This window comes from Halichoerus grypus, chromosome 10 (genome assembly GCF_964656455.1).
Source record: "Halichoerus grypus chromosome 10, mHalGry1.hap1.1, whole genome shotgun sequence".
NCBI classification, from domain to species: domain Eukaryota; kingdom Metazoa; phylum Chordata; class Mammalia; order Carnivora; family Phocidae; genus Halichoerus; species Halichoerus grypus.
The window spans coordinates 57,004,576-57,022,762 of NC_135721.1; the positions used below are offsets into that span (position 1 = coordinate 57,004,576).

Genomic DNA, 18,187 nt, shown 5'->3' on the forward strand with positions numbered 1-18,187 from the left:
TATTCTCAGAGTTAAAAGACAAAATGTGGGAAAGAAGTTAAGCCATGGAAGGTCAATCCAGGCAATGCAGTATAACTAGAAATTGAGAAATAAAGGCTGTCCCCCCACATGTAACCATTTGGCCTGTTGGTATTAGTGGTTGGGATGGGCCTCTGGACCTTGCTTCAACCAGAGCATCTCTACTTTTACAAGTTTTATATGTTGGAGTTAGTGTAATATTTTATTGAAGGAAAAAGTGGTCTACCAGGAAAAAACTTTGAAAATTAGTGACATATGGGATAAAGTTCAGATTTGCTGCATTTTATCTGAAGGTCTTTACAGTTTTACCCCAACTTGTCTTTCTAGGGGGAGTGAAGGAAAATTATATAGAAGAGGTAGGGGCCAACTCACATAGGGGTATGTAAGCCAATGTAAGGACTTTAAGACCTATGCAATGAGAAGTTTTTGAAGAGCTTCAGACAAACAGATAAAATGGTCTAATTTGTATATTTAAAAATATTTTATATTAACTATTATTACATATTGTACATTATATATTAAAAATCTGAAAATATTTTTATATTTCTATGGGAAATGGATTATGATGGCTTAAAAGTTGAAATGGGAGGCCAGTCAGAGGCATGAAATACTCTAGGCAAGATAAGATGGTGTTCTAAACTGGAGAGGTAGTTGGGATAGAAGGAAGTAGCAAGATTTAGGATATATTTTAGAAGAAGATGATTCAAGAGGTGCCTCGGTGGCACAGTTGGTTAAGCCTCCAATTCTTGGTTTTGGCTCAGGTCATGATCTCCGGCTCGTGAGATTGAGCCCCACGTCAGGTTCTGCGCTCAGTGCAGAGTCCACTTTAGATTCTCTCTCTCTTTCTCCCACTGCCCTTCCTGCTCGTGTTTGCTCTTTCTCTCTCAAATAAATAATAAAACAAATCTTAAAAAAAAAAAAAAAAAAGGTGAGCCAAGAAGGGCAAAGAGAACATGAGGGTGGTGACTAATACTGAGAAAAACTTGAAAGGGTGGGGTTTTTGTTTTTCTTTTTTCCTTTCTTCCTCTCTTCCTTTCTCCCTCCTCAGTCTCCTTCTCCCCACCCCACCCCCTTCAGTAAAACAGTGGGTATTTCTTTATAGTCATAATGTTCTCCATTTTGTTGGGAAAGGGAAAGGAGTTGTTGGTAAGACTGGAAAGGTTGTCCACATTCAAAATGAATTGCTTATATATTTAATAAAAGAATATCAGAACTTAAAAAAATAAGCATTTGTTATCCTCATTGTGTATATCAGATATTTGAGAGTGGCTTAGATGGGCAGTTCTGGTTCAGGATCTCTCAAGAGATTGCAGTGATCTGATGGCTGGCCTGGAACTTGTGGATATAAGTCCCAGGAGACTCCAGCATCTGGTTGGCAAAGGGTTGCTGATTGTTGCCAGGGGGCCAGCTTTCCCTCCCCCAAAGTAGTCTTCTTCATGGGCTGTTTGAATGTCTTCACAACATGGTTCTGGCTACACCCTCTCCCTCTGGCTTAGGGGTGACAGGCATCTGCAGAGGAAGGTTCTGAGCCTCATGGACAGCTGTAGCAGCTGAAACATGAGGCAGAGCAGTCAGAACTTTTTAAAAAATGGTTTTAATATACCCTACAATGAAAGAAGCATGTACTGACAAAATGATGGATTTTGGGATTAGACAAATTTGTGTTTAAAATATAGTTCATCCGAACCATGAGAGACTATGGACTCTGAGAAACAAACTGAGGGTTCTGGGGAGGGGGGATGGGTTAGCCTGGTGATGAGTATTAAAGAGGGCACGTATTGAATTCGGAACACTGGGTATTATACACAAACAATGAATCAAGGAACACTACATCAAAAACTAATGATGTAATGTATGGTGATTAACATAACATAATAAAATAAAATTTAAAAAAATATAGCTCATTACCTTTCTACCTTATAAAACAGGAAAATACTACCACATATGGTTGCTGTTAAGGTCTAAATGAGAAAATGCATATAAAGCACTCACCATACAGTAGGCACTCTCTAATTAGCTGAGAAGAAAACTTTCTTCTTGATCAAACATAAAATGAATAACTTTAAAACCTTAGAAGTTTTTCATGTAAAAACAAGTAAATGCAATTTCTAAAGCAAATTACACATATTTCCTTATTTGCATAATCAGTGATTTATATATAGGAGGTTAACAACACCCAGCACAAATTTAGTTTTCAGGAATTGACCATTGCTTTATTAAGAGTATTAAGCCTTTTATTGAATATCTTTAATTTAAAGCACTTTTTGAGTATGCCACATATTGAATAATTTGTAACAAAGTCATACCATAAAACTGATGTTTGAAATAACTAAATCATGTCAAACATCAATTTAATAAATTAGGTACTTTATATAAGTGTACATGGGAATGTTCAGGGAAGGGGATGCAGAGTTAAACCAGTGTTCATGCCAAATCCACCATGCATTCTTATGTATTGAGCTATACATTTAAAAAACATTTTGTAATTAAAATATGTATATCTTTTTTTTGTTAGATAATAACTGACATGTAATATTTACTAACTACTGAAAAAATAGCAAACCCTGCTTTGAATACCTAGACACCTTCTCAGTGGCTGGCACCATCTGTGACAAATTCTGAACTGTACTGTTTACAGACACACAGCTGCAGCCTGAGTTGGCACCAAAACCAAGTATTGACGCTGTGCTCTTTGCAGCCCTGGCCCTGTCTAATTCCTCTGGAAAGGAGGAGATGGGAGAAGAGTTTGCAAATGCAGGAGTGATGAGAATAATTGATAGTTTATGTCTCTTCTCTCTTAAAAAATAAACCCTCCCTCTGTCTTGAAACTCCTTTAGCTACCACCCTTTCTCGCCATCCACATTCATGGCTTCAAACACATAATTGGCTCCTAAACCCATATTTTTATTCTAGATTTCCCTCCTGAGCTCCATATCTGTAGTTGGGTGTTTAATGTCTACTTGATGCTTTAAGTTAGCTTGACACTCTACAGAATATTCATCTCCTAAATAATAAATGCTAACTGTGGGCAGCTCAGCAGTTTTGCACCTATTTTTAAATGCCAGATGACATCATGGAATGTTGCAAAGTCAAAGTGGTGAATTATCCCAGAAAAATTCATGGTGAGTGCCTGTTGAAGTAGTAGGATTAGCTGCTATTGCAGTGGTTAAACAGAGTATCAATGGAAGGAGAGTAAAAGATGCCCACCAAGACGTTAAAGGCATTAGCACAGGAGTGAGTGAAGCACCGGGGATGAAGCATTTACTCAGTGTTCACTGCTATTTCCATCTGCATATGTGTTCTGAATAAACGTGGGAGGAAGTGGGAAACTTTTTCTTTAAATCAAAATGGCACGCATACATAGTATAGAAAGTCAGTCAAGGCTTATCACTAACAATGAACGCCATTTGCATTTCTCAGCACTCTCCACAGGCCACCACTTCCAATTCTTTAGTTATTTCTTCTGGTATTTACCTCTATGTTTGTAAACAACATGCCTTACTTATTTTTCATTTTGAAAATTTTAGTTTTTAACGTACTAACTTCTTACTTTGGAAGAGAACTTAACCCCCACCTTAGCACTTACCCCTCCCATACACACTTCTCTCCCTTCCAGCGCAGATATACCACGGTTTTTGGTTAATCCAAATTGTGTGTCTACAGTATTCTAACGGTATATAATCAAAGTTTAGCAATGTAACATTCTAAGATTACATTTTCTTGTATAATTTTTTTTGCGCAGTAAAAAATTGCCTTACTTTTCAAATTTGCTTATTTTTTATAGACCTATTATTTCCTCATTCCCACCTTCCCCAGCAGAAGTGTAAATCTTCTTTCAGTAAATTTGTATGCATCAGGTAATCTGTTAACTTTCAATTTTATTTTTTCTTGGCAATATTCTTCTTGGAGTTTGCTATCCTCCTTCGGTCTGCCTTAGATATAGTTATCCTTGTATGATTTCCCTTCATTGCTATTTTGGAAATCCTTTTTCCTTGTTTTTGTATTAGATCCTTTATTTCCTGAATCCCATATTGTCCTCTTTCTTGGTTTATTATATCCTTTGGTGGAACACATCTTCCAGTAATTTCCTGTAAAAAAAATGTACAATAATTAATTTTTGAGACTTTACCTCTTTGAACATCTTTATTCTAACTCACACTGAAGTGACAGTTGGGCTACATACAGAATTATAGGTAGGAAATAATTTTCCTTCAGAAATCGAAAGCAGTACTCCTTTGTCTTCTAGCTCCAGCGTTGCTGTTGAGAAGTCTGATGCCTTGATCCTTTTTAAGTGACCTGTTTTTGTCATTGTTTTTTTCTTCTCTGGAAACTTAAGACTTTTGTTTATCTCCAATGTTTTGAGATTTCATAATGATGTGCCTAGGGGGTGAGTCTTTTGCAAATAATTGTGTTGGGTACTTGGCAATTTCTTTCAACCTAGAAACTCATGTACTTCAGTTCTGGGGAATTTTCTTGTATTATTTCTTTAGTAATTTCTTCCCTTCCTTCCATTGCCTCTGTTTTCTTCCTTAGTCATATTTGTAAGTTAGGATTAATCTGACTGATTCTCTAAATTCCTTTTCTTTCTCTGTCTCTGCATGTGTGTGTGCGTGCATGCATGTGTGTGTAAGTATGCATTTCTTTTTTCTTTCTTGGAGATAACCTCAACATTATTTTCCAAGTCTTCTTTTGAATTATTTATTTTGGCTCTCATATTTTTATTTCCAAGAGTTCCTTTCATCCCTCTTTTCAGAGTAGCTTTCCTACTTTCAGTAATGTTTTCTTTCTTAAGTAGTTGCTCTGATACAACCTTTCAAGAGTCAGTTTACAGTTTTCTTATATGGTAGGAAAGGATTGCCCAGCTGTGCTGGCAGAGAAAAGCACCTCGAAGTCTAAGTATTATTTACATAGAATTTCAAACAGATCCCTTGTTTTCAATCCTAAGCATAGGCATTCCTTTAAAAGTATTTGGTGCCTCCAGTTTCTGAGCCTTTCTAGAGTTCCAGTGCATGAACTCTTTGGCTCTCAGCCATCTACCTTCCATATGTACTTGGTTTTCTACTTTTTTGAATCTATTGTCAGTTACCTTTTGTCCATCTGCTTTTTACTCTCCAAAATTTTGTTGATAACTATTTTGTTATCTTCTAATTCTCTTTGCCTTGAGAGTTTTCTTTTTCTTGTTTATTGTCATTTTAGTGTGGGTTTGGAAGGGAGTGAAGGTAACTATATGTTCTCAATCCCCTATCTTTATTAGAATGGTTCTCTATGCAGGATTTTTATGTGTGTTGCCAGCTTTCTTGGAGCTGGTTGTGCTACCAAAAGAAACCAATCGAACTTGATATATACCATATTTCCTTGATTCTAATTTATCATTGATTATGAAGTGCTATTGATTTAATATCAAATTCTGATAAAAAAGCAACACTATATTAAATGTATACATTGATTTTAAGATACGTAAGTTTCAGAAACCATCAAATGTGAATCATACAGTAGATTCATATGACCCAGTAATATGCTGGGTATTCATTTTCTCTAAAAGAGGCCTCAGGTTCTGAAAATGGATTTATGATTTCAATTTTTGTGGCTGGGATTGTATTAGATTTAGAATTAATAACTTTCTTCTCTGTACTTTCTTCCTTGGATATGGTTCTATTTTATTTTCCGTACTCATATGTAGTTGTATTCATCGTTTTTCTCTTAACCGTTACCCCATCCCCTACTAAGTTATGACCTCCTCAAGTGCAAGTTCTTGGGGGGTTTAACAATGCATGGCCCATTTTGGCACTTGGTAGTTGCTTTGCAAATGTAGGTTGAACCAAACTAAAATAACTTGAAGATGAAATGATACCCAGTGAAATGCTAAAATAATCAGAGTATATTTTCCTTTTCTATTATTGCAATCAGGCTCTATTTTATGGATATTGAATATTCAGGAAAAGGAAACTGACATTTATTGAACAATGATCATTTGCCACATATTTTCAAATACATTATCCTATTTACTCGGTAAAATAGGGTCCAGTCTGAAAAGCATGGGAAACATTTTTTATGAATCCATGATTTGTTTGGGCTTTAGGTTAAAACATGTTCATAATCTAGAATCTTCCTTGTTTTATTTTACTGATTTTAAGTATTATTTAATAATTTTCTACTCATTAGGGAATTATTAACATTTTAAGCCATGATGATGTATGCCTGTGTTAAATATATTAAGGTGAAATTGATCCCTTCTCAGGGGAACTTGGTGGTTTTTCACAGCCTTCATTTCAATAAGAGAAGGCTGTTCTTTCCTAAGTTACGTACTTTGGTTTTCCATTCAACCACTAAAACAAAACATTAGAAGTATTATATAAGTGATGCTGTGACAAACCGTTAGTAAAGGTGAAAATAACCAATCAGGGAAGAAAGAGTGTGAAGGAAGATCCAATCACAATATAAAAGGATTCACTGAAGAATTCTTATAAACTGGGAGCTTTTAGGACTTGTTTACATTTCATTAAGAACTTGTCATAGAGATTGAGGAGCTGAGAACTTAATGAGAGTCACTACCAAATAAGGGTAGTAAAAATAGAAATAAACCTTCTCTGATGTAATGCAGTAACTTAAAAAGAAGACCTTAATGTATTTAAAATCAGCTGTAAAACATTAATAATTCATGTTGGAGCTTACTTTTGTATTATCTGTGAAGTTTGTTAAGTAAATACTGTGAAGATTTTTTAGTGCCTAAGAAATACCAGTTTTAATCAGATGTTTTAGATATATCAGTTTACTTACAAACTATTGATATACTAATTAAAAATAATCCTTAAATCATCATTCAAATAACTTCCTCCAAGGGCTTTCTAAGCAAAATAAATTAAATTTGGCCAGAAAATAGGTTTCATTTGTGTCTTTCGCCATGGATTAATTATACAAGTCTAAACTGACACCTGTCTCAGGTACTTAAGCAGAAGCTTAACTAAAAGGCTGTATTTAGCATAGCGTTTAGGCAGAGGGAGGTAGAGTAGAAAGAGCATTGCACTGATAATCTGTGGACAGGAATTCTAGCCCTAACTGTTCCTGTAACAAGCTGACTGAAGTTGTACAAATTACTTTACCTCCCTAGACCTCAGTTTTCATATCTGTAAATTAAGAGATTTAGAGTCTATCAGAGTTGAGTTGAGTTGGGGGAAGGGAGACAAATGGACTCCTTGGAGAAACTGCTATTCCCTGCCCAGAAAAATACTTTTATGCACACACACACCATACATATGCAGGCAGATATGTGCACAATTTAGTACATAATTTCAGAGGGTTACTGTGAGGATTAAATGAAATAATGAATATAAAGTGCATTAAGTAGGTATTTAAAAATGTTATACCCCCTTTTCTTCCCCACACTGGGAGGGTTCTTTAGCTTTTAAGCTTTGATAAAAGCCACAGAAAAAGGTTTTTCAAGTCTCTTTTGAGGAAAAAAAGATTTTAAAGTATACAACTATCAAATTGCATGAGATATTCCACTTTTTATAAGAAGCCATTTCTTTCAACAGTTACTAGGGTTTGTTTTTTAGAGGAGGGGGTGGCAATCTGTCATCAAAGTGTTGACAAGTGAAATCTGACAAGGTTGAGGTGGTATAGCTGGAGGCCACTTCAAATTTTTTCACTGTCTTTTCTATTTGAAGAGAAAGGACCTCTATCTTTTTTCATTCTTGCTCACTTTGCAGCAGTCTTTGATTTATATGCTTTTTAAAACAGTAAATCTAAATTGACAAATTATTTCAGCAGTTAGCATTGGTTTAGATAAGAGCATTTCAGTGTTCTCTTGTCTTTAACTCAGCTTTTTAGGAATTATTCCTGAAATTCAGTTTATTCTCTCCTCAAAGTCCCATTTTCTTCCTATCCAAGTATAGCATAAAACTATATTTATGGAATTATAATCTCAAATTAATTATCATGATTACATTGCCAACATTTCTATTTTTCTTGTCTTTTCATTGCTGTGATTGAAATACATCCTAAAGAGAAGAATTAAGTCCATATTTTTGTAGATAAGAAAGGTGGGTACATATGGTAGAGGTGCTGGTAGGCAAAGATTATTGTTGTTATTATTTGCTTATGCAAGCATACTTTTTTTCCCCTAAAATGCCATTTTTTCCCTAAAATGCCATTTTTCCCCTAAAAAGCCATTGCAATTATTTTGCAAGGTCATGGAAAAATGTACTTCAACTAGATACAAGTCTCTTTGGAATAATGGAAATTGTGTGCAGCAAAATATTCAAAATGAGCATCAGCAAACAAGATGTTTGTATTAACAGGAACCTAGAAAATGGCTATGCAAAGGTCAACACTGATCTTTAAATATTAGTGAAATTTAATTTGTTGCATGTAATGAGTAGAAAGAAAAGGAAACAGGCCACAATAAAGAAGCCATTGAGAAATTAAATGTCAAAACTGCGTACAGTATGGAAAATGTTAAACTAACAAAAATCTATTTAACTAGATGCATTAAACAATTTAAACAATGCCCTAGAGAAATATTTTCCAAATTTAAGTAGAACAGGAGATTTGTAAAGATTTTTGCCACAATTTATTTTGGGAAAGTGAAGGGACTCCTACTTTTCTTTCTAGGCATAGAATTTCCTCTAACCTCTTTTAGTAAGAATGATGCACAGTTTTTCCTGGAACATAGGAATCTGTTGCCTTTTGCTTCATCTAGAAATAGCATCATCTGACCAATTGTGAGCAGCTATGAAGAACCACCTCTGGCCAAGGCATTTTGCACAGCAAGAGCTGAGCGGAGTTCAAAAAGCTTTCTGTTCGGTTATGCCCAATTTTTAAAACAACGTGAATCCTATATTCTCTTATTTTCTTCAGGTATAAAGTTGATGAAAAAATTTTAAAAAGAGCTAAATTTGTCCAATTTATATAATGAAGGATTAATATTATTAATATACAAAAAAAGGGATAAAGAATTCAGTAGAAAGATGGACAAAGATAGGAACAAGTAATTTATAAAAGAAACAAAATTGCTTAAAAGTACATGAAAAGGTGTTTGAGCTCTATAATAAATGGAAAAATGAAACAAAACTACAGGAATCCAATTTTCACCTAGAAAATTGGCAAAAATGTAAAACTTTGATAATTCCCCGTGTTACTGAGGATGCAGGGAAAAAGTCATGTTATTGGTAGAAATGTAAGTTGGCACAGTCATCTTGGAGGCCAATTTGGCATTATCTATCAAAATGTAAGGTGTGCATGTATGTTTTCAAGGTATTATTTATAAGGCAAAAAGTAGAAACAGAGTGTACGTTAAGTAAGTGGTTAAGTAAATTATGATCACTATCCAGTGGAACATCTTGCAGCTATTAGAAAACAAGGAAGTAAATCTGTGTATGCTGACAGATAACATCCATGCTGTGGTGTTCAGTGAAAAAAGGAAATGGTATGTATAATAAAATCTTGTCTTTACAAAAACATGAAACAAGTAAGTATGGATGTGGACATACTGTAAGTACATCAAGAAAATCTGGAAGGCCACATGCTATGCTGTGCGGTGGCTCTCTTCACAGTGGAGAGGGCAGCTGGGAGAAGAACAGAGTCATTTTAACATCAAATATTTCCATATTTGCATTTTTAAACCAACAAGCATGTATTAGTATTGTGATTTTAAAAAATCCAAGAAGAAACAAAAGACCAGACATTGTCTAGTGGATTTATAAGTTTCTCTCTTCATTTTTTGTACACTTTTAGATTGTATAGGTTGTCTTAGAAATAAGGACATCATAGACCGTGTCTTTAACACATTGCTTTGTGCTTTTGTATTTTGCCTTTACCATATAATTGCTTAGTGTTATTTATTAAATCTGAAATTTCATAGTTAAAGTATTACTTTTTAGCATTTATTGAATACTTGTAGTGGGTGCTTATTAGGAAATAAATATGTCCTGAATATTTATACTTAACATTTAGGTTGAAAAGTTGTTCTAGACTTCTGAACTGATCAAATCTTTATGTACTATGAAATAACATGTATGATATAATATAGAAAAGATCTTGATACATTAAAAATAATAATTTGAAGGTAAACGTCACTAAGGAAGCTAGAACATTTATGTGATAACTGCTGTTTGAATAAAATTAAAGGATAAAATTTTCAGTATTATAGGCAATTACTTATGCAATACCAACTAATAATTCTCAGTCCTTTTCATCTTCAAAGCATTATACAGCATTAATTAATCCTTACAACATTGTTATAAATGTAGGTCAATATCATTATCCCTATTTTTGTAAGTGGGGAAATTGAGGCAGAGAGATTGAATGGTTTGGGGTAAGTTTGTCATAGCTAGATCAGAATTGAGGCAGTTTTGGCTCACAGCCTAGCATTCAGAGCAGTAGAACCATACCTTCTTTAGAAGACTTAATCTGTGTGTCCTTGATAAAACATTACTTCTCATTAAACTATATTGAGGTCATGTCTACATTGAAATTCAGAAACAAGTTTGATCATCACTATATAACCATTTAAAATAAACACATAACGCCGTTTTTTTCCCCCCTGGTTTTCCTGACACTGTGTTGTCTTTTTTTTTGACACAATACTGCCTTAATCTCTTTTTCATTGTTTTCCTGTTGGAGAATTACCAAAATATCTATCCTTGACTTTATTTTTCTTTTGGGATCTTATTCAGTGGTTTTTAACTTTCTATTCAGAAAATCCCAAGATACTTTTTGTACAGTCTAGGTCCCTTTTCTGTATTTCTAGCTACCAGCTAGACATTTCTACCCATATCTACTTTTACCTTAAATTCCCACTGTGTCAAAAATTTGCCTACATTGGCAAAACTTCCTCCTTTTCTAAACTAACCTGTTTCTGTATATGTTTTATTCCAACTCCTGTTCTTGAAACTAGAATAAACAAGGTAGGGAAAGGTCTAAGGGGTTCTTGTGAACTGGGTGTGGCTAAGAAAAATGATAGTTGTGAGTCCTTCACCAGAGTGACGAAGCTGAATCACAGTCTAAGGAAGAAGAAGAGCCAGAGTTATAAACTGAGGGGCAAGGGAAAAGTAAAATAGGAGACCGAGTAACCATGTCAGTGGCTGGGAGGATTGAGGTTTATGGATTGAGTAGTTAAGGCAGTCGTGAGCAGAATATACTGGCACATGTGTTAGAGACATGCCTGCTCAGTGGAGCCATGTTCAAGGCAAGGGTCACTATCTGAGCAGTAACCAGATCCCCATTCCTTGGTGGTTACTCCAGACTCTTCCTTCTTTCTCGCTTCTACAATTCATTAGTCCCCATATGCTGTTGATTCTTTCTTCAAAAGATGGCTTGAATGTTTTTTTATTTACATTCCAATTGCTACCATCCCATTTCAAGTTCTTGTTACCGAATATTAATGTTACCTGTCAGGTCACTTGTATCCTATTCCTCTATTCCTCCAATATTCCCACCTACCAGTTAATCTTCCAGCAACAATTCTGATCTGTTGATTACTTTTTCTAAAATCCCTTACCAGATCAGAAACTTGTCACTCTTCCTCATTAGTTACCTAGCAGATGTAAAGTCCTGACGGCTAAGTATGGCATTCAGACTTCCTTAGTGTGGCCCTGATTTCTCTCTTCTATTTGTGCACCAACCCAGTTGCTTATTATTTCTCCAATAAGCCTTGCAACTTATGCTTTTGTATATTATTCCCTCATTTTTAGCTCTCACCCTCTCTCAAAATCTAATAATCCTCAAATGCCCTTCTACTTTATAAGAACATTTCTTTATTATCAAACTAGAGCCTCTACTGAGCACCCCTGGCCCTTTGTTTAGTACTTACCACAAACCTCATATTTTTTGTGGTTATTTTATCTGTTACACTGGATTATAGCTGTTTGATAGTAGAGACCCTACTTCGTAAGTCTTCGTATCTAGGACTCACAGTAAAATGTCATACACCTAAGGTGCTCAAAATATTGGTAATATTTAATTAATATAATTTAATTGATAATTAATATAATATCATAAGACTCTCTGAGGTACTAATGACCTGGTGTTTCTAACACCCTAGTCTTTTTGCTGTGGGTTCAATCCAAGCTTGAGGTCTTTTTATTTTGAGACTCCTGTCCTTTTACACAAATTTTATCACTGCTTAATTGTTTGGTTTAGTGTTGAATATTTCAAAATATTTTTAAATATTAAATTAAATATTAAATATTTTTTAAAATCTTAATTTCTGATAATGTGACATTGATTGTGTTCATGTATATGCTTAACAGGTATTAGTATAATTCTGTTATTGACAAGAGATTATGGGGGGATACATTGTATTTTATGTAATTTGAAAATTACCTATTGATGACTAAAACACCTCATACAATTAAACCAGTGGTTTATCTTAAATTTATGCTATTTAGTTGTCTTTATTTTTGTACATTTTGAATTGGTGAATAGACTCCTCAGAAAGTCTATTGGTAATAAATAACAAGTGTATGCTCTAGGATTATGCCCAAGAAAGATTCCCTTAGGCTCTCTGAGGTATTGTGCTGATACACATTTATTTTAAATGTCTTGTTGGCACCTGGTGTCATTTATCTTTGTTAAACCACAGCAATGTCTTCTATTTGTTAATTCTTTCCTTTCCCATCATATTTTACATTAGGGTTTTTATTTACCCTCAAGCTTCCTTCCCAAAACAGTCAAAATAGCTGACTTAAGAAACCACGGAAGACATGTATTTTGCAGATTTATTTAGTGGCAAGAAATCTGTATCTCTAAAACATAGTTTTTATTTTTCAAAAGAAAATTATCAAAAGCAAAACAGGTTACAGCATCTTAGCACAACTGTTTTTATTTTGCATGTTACTTAAAATTTAGTCTGTATGGTAACAGTTATTCTTAAGGCAAATAAATATTAATTTTTTCTTATGTAACCTGTTTTGGGGGAAGGCTTTAAACCTTTTAAAAATGTAAGTAAAAAGAAGGCCCTCTAGGATCCTCTCATCTCTGTCCTCAAAATTTGGGCTATCATACATTCTGCCCCCTACAGGAGCAATCATCCAGATTTATGTCAAGATTAATTTAAATCATGCTTCTTATTCTCTTATGGAGACTGGAAGTTTAGATTCAGAATGGCCTTCTGATACATCTGGGACTGTCACCAACTACCTTACAAAATTAAAGTAAATAGAAAATTGTAAAAGTTTAAGAGTTATTTTAAAATAAAAAATATGGGCATCTGGTTGTTGTTTAAGTTTTTCCTCCTGTTGTTCTTTTCATTTGGATAATTCTTTGCTATATTTTCCATTCATTAATTTATTCTTCCCCTTAAATGGCTACTTTTGTTCTAGTTCTAAATTGTGCATTGGGTTTTATTCCTAGAGAAATGCACAAGGACACTGAGTAAGGGCAGCATTTCTCAGCTAACTTTTTTAGGCACTCCCTATTTCTCTACCCTTTTAATCCCTGCTCACACTCTGATCCCACAATGCAAAATCCAGCATTCTTCTGAAATTCTTTTCTTTCCTCCTTCAAAACAACCATTTATGCACTAATACAGTATTTGAATAATACGAGCTCAGTCTTGACTATTTCCTCCAGGCAGATTTTTCAAACAAGGAAATAACCAGCATTCTTTTTAACTAGTGGTATTCTTGAGTAAGATGCAAGATTTAAAGGTATGCATCTTTAAGAAAAAAAAACCTGCACAGTGTAAAGATGGCAAAATATCTTGAGGACTAAAAAGGATATTGCCTTGGTCTCCTCTCACCATGCCCATCTAGTTATTATTTTAGATTTTTATAAAGTTGTTTTATTTACTCCATTAATTCTCTTTAGTTTTACATGGTCGTACTAGCAGATATTTAAAGTTCAGGGGAAAAGAAGGATGAATAACCCCCATTTGACTATTTTTGGCCAGCCTGCTATAGCATGACTCCCACAAAACCTCCTCCTTAATTATATATATTTTGGGGAGTCGGCAGGAGTTGTCACATGTGCTCATAAACAAGTACAATCACTTACTAATGGACATTGGCTATTTTCTTCTCACTTGCCTCACCTACTACTTGCTAGGCTTGCTCCATCAACTGATTATTGCTGATATTTCTCCAGGTTTTATGGATTACTCCTTGGCCACCATGTCTACTTTTGCTGAGTGTGGATCCATTTTGTCTGGATACCACCACTCTTGCTGAGTGTGTTAATCCAAAGGGCTGCCAGTCCTGCTTACTTTCTGCTGGGTATCATCCCCTACAACCACTTCATTACTCTTATACCAAATGTTCCCTATGGGGGCCACAAAGAGGTCCTTTATAAAGCAAAATGTCTCTCTCCCCCTTTTGTCTGTATTTTTTTTTTATTAAAGATTTTATTTATTTGATAGAGAGCACAAGCAGGGGGAGGGGCAGAGGCAGAGGGAGAGGGAGAAGCAGGCTCCCTGCTGATCAGGGAGCACGGCTCAACACAGCGGTCCCAGGGCTCAATCCCAGGACCTGGGATCATGCCCTGAGCCTAAGGCAGACACTTAACTGACTGAGTCACCCAGCGCCCCGTCCTGTATTTTTTAATGGGGAACTGGAGCAGTGTTGTTTGTATATCAGAGCATTTTGAGAAATAGGGCATTTTTCTGTCTTCGCACTCCATTGAGACTATACATGAACCCTTGGTGCTGAGCTGGAAGACAAGTCCAGATAATAGACTCAAACCTGTACTATTCTCAGGATTTCTCTTTATGTCCAAATACAAAGGGTTGTGGCCTTTGCACTTGACATTTGACGCTCTCCATGGACCTCATTTTGCTTGTTTCCCCCAAACTCTGTAATTTCTGAGTACTTTAGGACTTTCAGACTTAGTAAAAGTATGGGCAGCGGATCTATTGGTTTTCAGGTTAAAAGCATTCCTGCTTCTTAGAAATAGCCAATGTGGGGATGCCTTGGTCGGTTAAGCATCTGCCTTCGGCTCAGGTCATGATCCCAGGGTCCTGGGATTGAGTCCCACATCAGGCTCCTTGCTCAGTGGGGAGCCTGCTTCTCCCTTTGTCTGCCACTCCCCCTGCTTGTGCTCTCTCCCTGTCTCTCTCTCTGACAAATAAATAAATAGAATCTTTAAAAAAAAAATAACCAATGTGGATTACAAGGAAAATTATTCTTTACTCTCCATTTCTGTTATCAGGGGAAAGTTGACAAATTCTTTATTATTGAATGGACTTAAATGGAAAAACAGAGTTTCAAGTGCAGTCTGCTTTTGATATATAAGTAAAGGTGTGGCCCTTTTGGCTTTAACTATAAAATTATTTTCATATTTAATTTGCATAATAAAAGTTTTTTTTATTTAGCTACTAACAACTAAACTTCAGCCTTGTCTTTGCCCACATTGTCATAAATTCTAATTATTGGCGTCTGAGTAAACACTAAATTGAAGAATGCGAATTTTTATTTTCTAGTGTAGTCTAAAAGTTGTGACTTCTGTTGTTCAATATCAGAGGAAATATGCTCCTGTTTAGGATGCTCACATCCTCTCTCTGTTCCCAGTGAAATATTAGTCCATTTGCATGTCCTAATTCAAATACTTTCTCTTATATAGAAACTAAATGTTTTACCTTCATAAAATCCCTATTGTACTTTGTACTTATTCTTTTATTCATTTCACCTTGTGAAATTACTATCTAAGGTGAGCGATTGTGTGTAATACACTTCTTGTGTTTTTTCCAGATAAATTTGCATAATGCTAGAGATATTGAGTAATAGCAATAGCAGCAACAACAATGGTAACAATAAATTAATTGAATAAAAGTGCCCTCAAAATAGTCCTGAGGTAGGTACTTTATTATACCCATTTTATATCTGGGGGGAACTTAGAGAAATAAGTTAGTTGTCCAAGTTAGCTAGTAAACTGAGAAGTTAGAATAAGAAACCAGGCAGTTAGAGTCTAGAACCTATACATTAAGCTTACTAAATGCAAGTAAATATTTATTTATTTATTTGTTTGTTTTATATATAAAGTTATAATATTTATTATTTATTTATTTATTGTTTCTTTAAACAAACATTCCAGGCCTCACCCATCCAAATGAGAAGGGTGCATTTTACATATTCTAATACAGTAAGTATTTTGGTTTTTAAAAAAGTATAACCCTAAAGTAATAATCCCAAAATAAGCCTCATAAAACTAACTGAAAGCAATTCCAAAAAATATGGCTTTGGAAATATTTTGAGTAATAGCAGCATCACTAGAATCACTCCCAAGGAGACAACTGTGAGATAATGCCCAATTGAATTGAAAAACTTGTAATTAGCTTAGTACCACTTTTTCTCTACTGCCTGCCGATAAGGAACGTCATCCTCTTTCACAGTACTGAGGTCCACTAGCTCTTCTGCCCCATATCTGTATACAGTGGCAGCCAGCTTCTGGTGACAGCAGGATAGATCTGGGGACTGACGGATCCTTTGTTTTATCGCTACCCTTTTAAGGCACTTTAGTTCAAGGAAGAGAGTGAACTCAGATCAATCCAAATATCTCTATTATTTTTTTTACAGATTTTATTTATTTGACAGAGAGAGACACAGCAAGAGAGGGAACACAAGCAGGGGGAGTGGGAGAAGGAGAAGCAGGCTTCCCGCAGAGCAGGAAGCCCGATGCGGGACTTGATCCCAGGACCCTGGGACCATGACCTGAGCCGAAGGCAGACGCTTAATGACTGAGCCACCCAGGCGCCCCTATCTCTATTATTTTTATAGCCTGTTTCCTTGTTACCCATTTTCAGCTTCGTTTTTCTGTCACTTTCTACCATGCTTTTTAATCTACTTCCTTGCTTGGCATATGCCATCCTTTTACTCACCTTACTATTTGTTCTCCCTCTCACACCTCTAGATAGCCCAATATTCGAGAGTGCTCTGGTTTCAAGCACAGTCTGTTTATATTCAAAGCCTGCCTCAACTACCTGCTGGCTATGTGGCTTCTCAGTGCCTCAGTTTCCTCATTATAGGAGTAATGATGGTACTACTTCAAAGGGTAGCTCTGAGAATTAAATGAGTTAATACATATAAGATGTTTAGAACAATGCTTGTAATGAGGTCAGTACTTAGCAAGTATTGCTGTTGCCTCTTATCATCATCGTTTTCTTTATCGTCGTTTAACTGGTGAAATCCTATGCTTCTTTGAGGTCCTGCTAACATTTCACAACTTCTCTGTAGCTTTCTCAGAGCCCCACTGTTCCAGGCAGGCTTGGCTCTTCTTCCACGCTGCCACATTGTTCACTCTGCCATTTCAGTATTGGCACACTGCATCTTGTTATTTGAACATGCATCTCTTTCTTGATTATTGTAAATACAGTGACATCAAATGTAACGGTGAAGGAAGGAAGGAAGGAAGAAGTTTGTACTACGTCTAAAATTATTTTGGGGGGCACCTGGGTGGCTCAGTCATTAGGCATCTGCCTTTGGCTCAGGTCATGATCCCAGGGTCCTGGGATTGAGCCCTGCATCGGGCTCCCCGCTCGGCGGGAGTCTGGCTTCTTCCTCTCCCACTCCCCATGCTTGTGTTCCCTCTCTCTCTGTCAAATAAATAAATAAGATCTTTAAAAATAAAATTATTTTGGGTTATCACCCATATGAATAGTATGGGAAATATTTTTAGTCACTCCTAATATTAAAGAAGCTGGGGGCTTTTTCTTCTGTCTAAAGATGTCATAAAATATTTTTCAAGCTTTCTTTGTTATTCAGAAGTTTATTGGAAAGAGCAATTTTTTATTATCTCTCTAAAGAAAGTATCAGTAGTTTACATATTTCTAATATATAGTGAACTATTCATATAGTATAGTACTACATGTATTTCTAAGCAAACATTTGGAAGTTATAAAATATTTGTAAAATGTTGACATTTTTTTCTGATTCATATTGGTCTTTCTCCAGTTAGTCCAAATTAATGACATACTACTTCATGAAAAAGTATCAGTAATATCCATCACTAGCCCCTGATATTAAAACTGGGAGGAAATACTCGATGAACTGTTTTGTTATCTTGTTTTTTCCATCTTAATGTATTTAGAGTAGAATATCTGAATCTATCATGACATGCAGATTAACAAACTTTTCTGAATGCTAATGTGGTTTTACACAGTTTACCTTTAAGTAAATGTTTCTTATAATAGTGATTTACCTTGCAAATTCCATTTTAATTAGCTTGTTTGTATGTGGGAGAT

The 18,187-nt window shown here is 35.4% G+C and overlaps 1 protein-coding gene across 16 annotated transcripts in view; it reads left to right on the top strand.

Moving 5' to 3' along the window:
* Window positions 1-18,187, top strand: part of WDPCP (WD repeat containing planar cell polarity effector) — a 445,572-nt gene that overhangs the window by 83,837 nt on the left and 343,548 nt on the right. For 13 of the 16 annotated variants that reach the window (XR_013441769.1, XR_013441770.1, XR_013441771.1 and 10 more), the window contains exon 2: window positions 16,042-16,089. The exons of the other annotated variants lie outside the window; for them this stretch is intronic. Coding sequence is in view for 8 of the 13 variants with exons in the window: in XM_078056479.1 (XP_077912605.1) it covers window positions 16,057-16,089 (33 nt within the window). In the remaining 5 variants the exon portion in view is untranslated. The remainder of the gene's footprint in view (window positions 1-16,041; window positions 16,090-18,187) is intronic. 16 annotated transcript variants of the gene reach the window in all.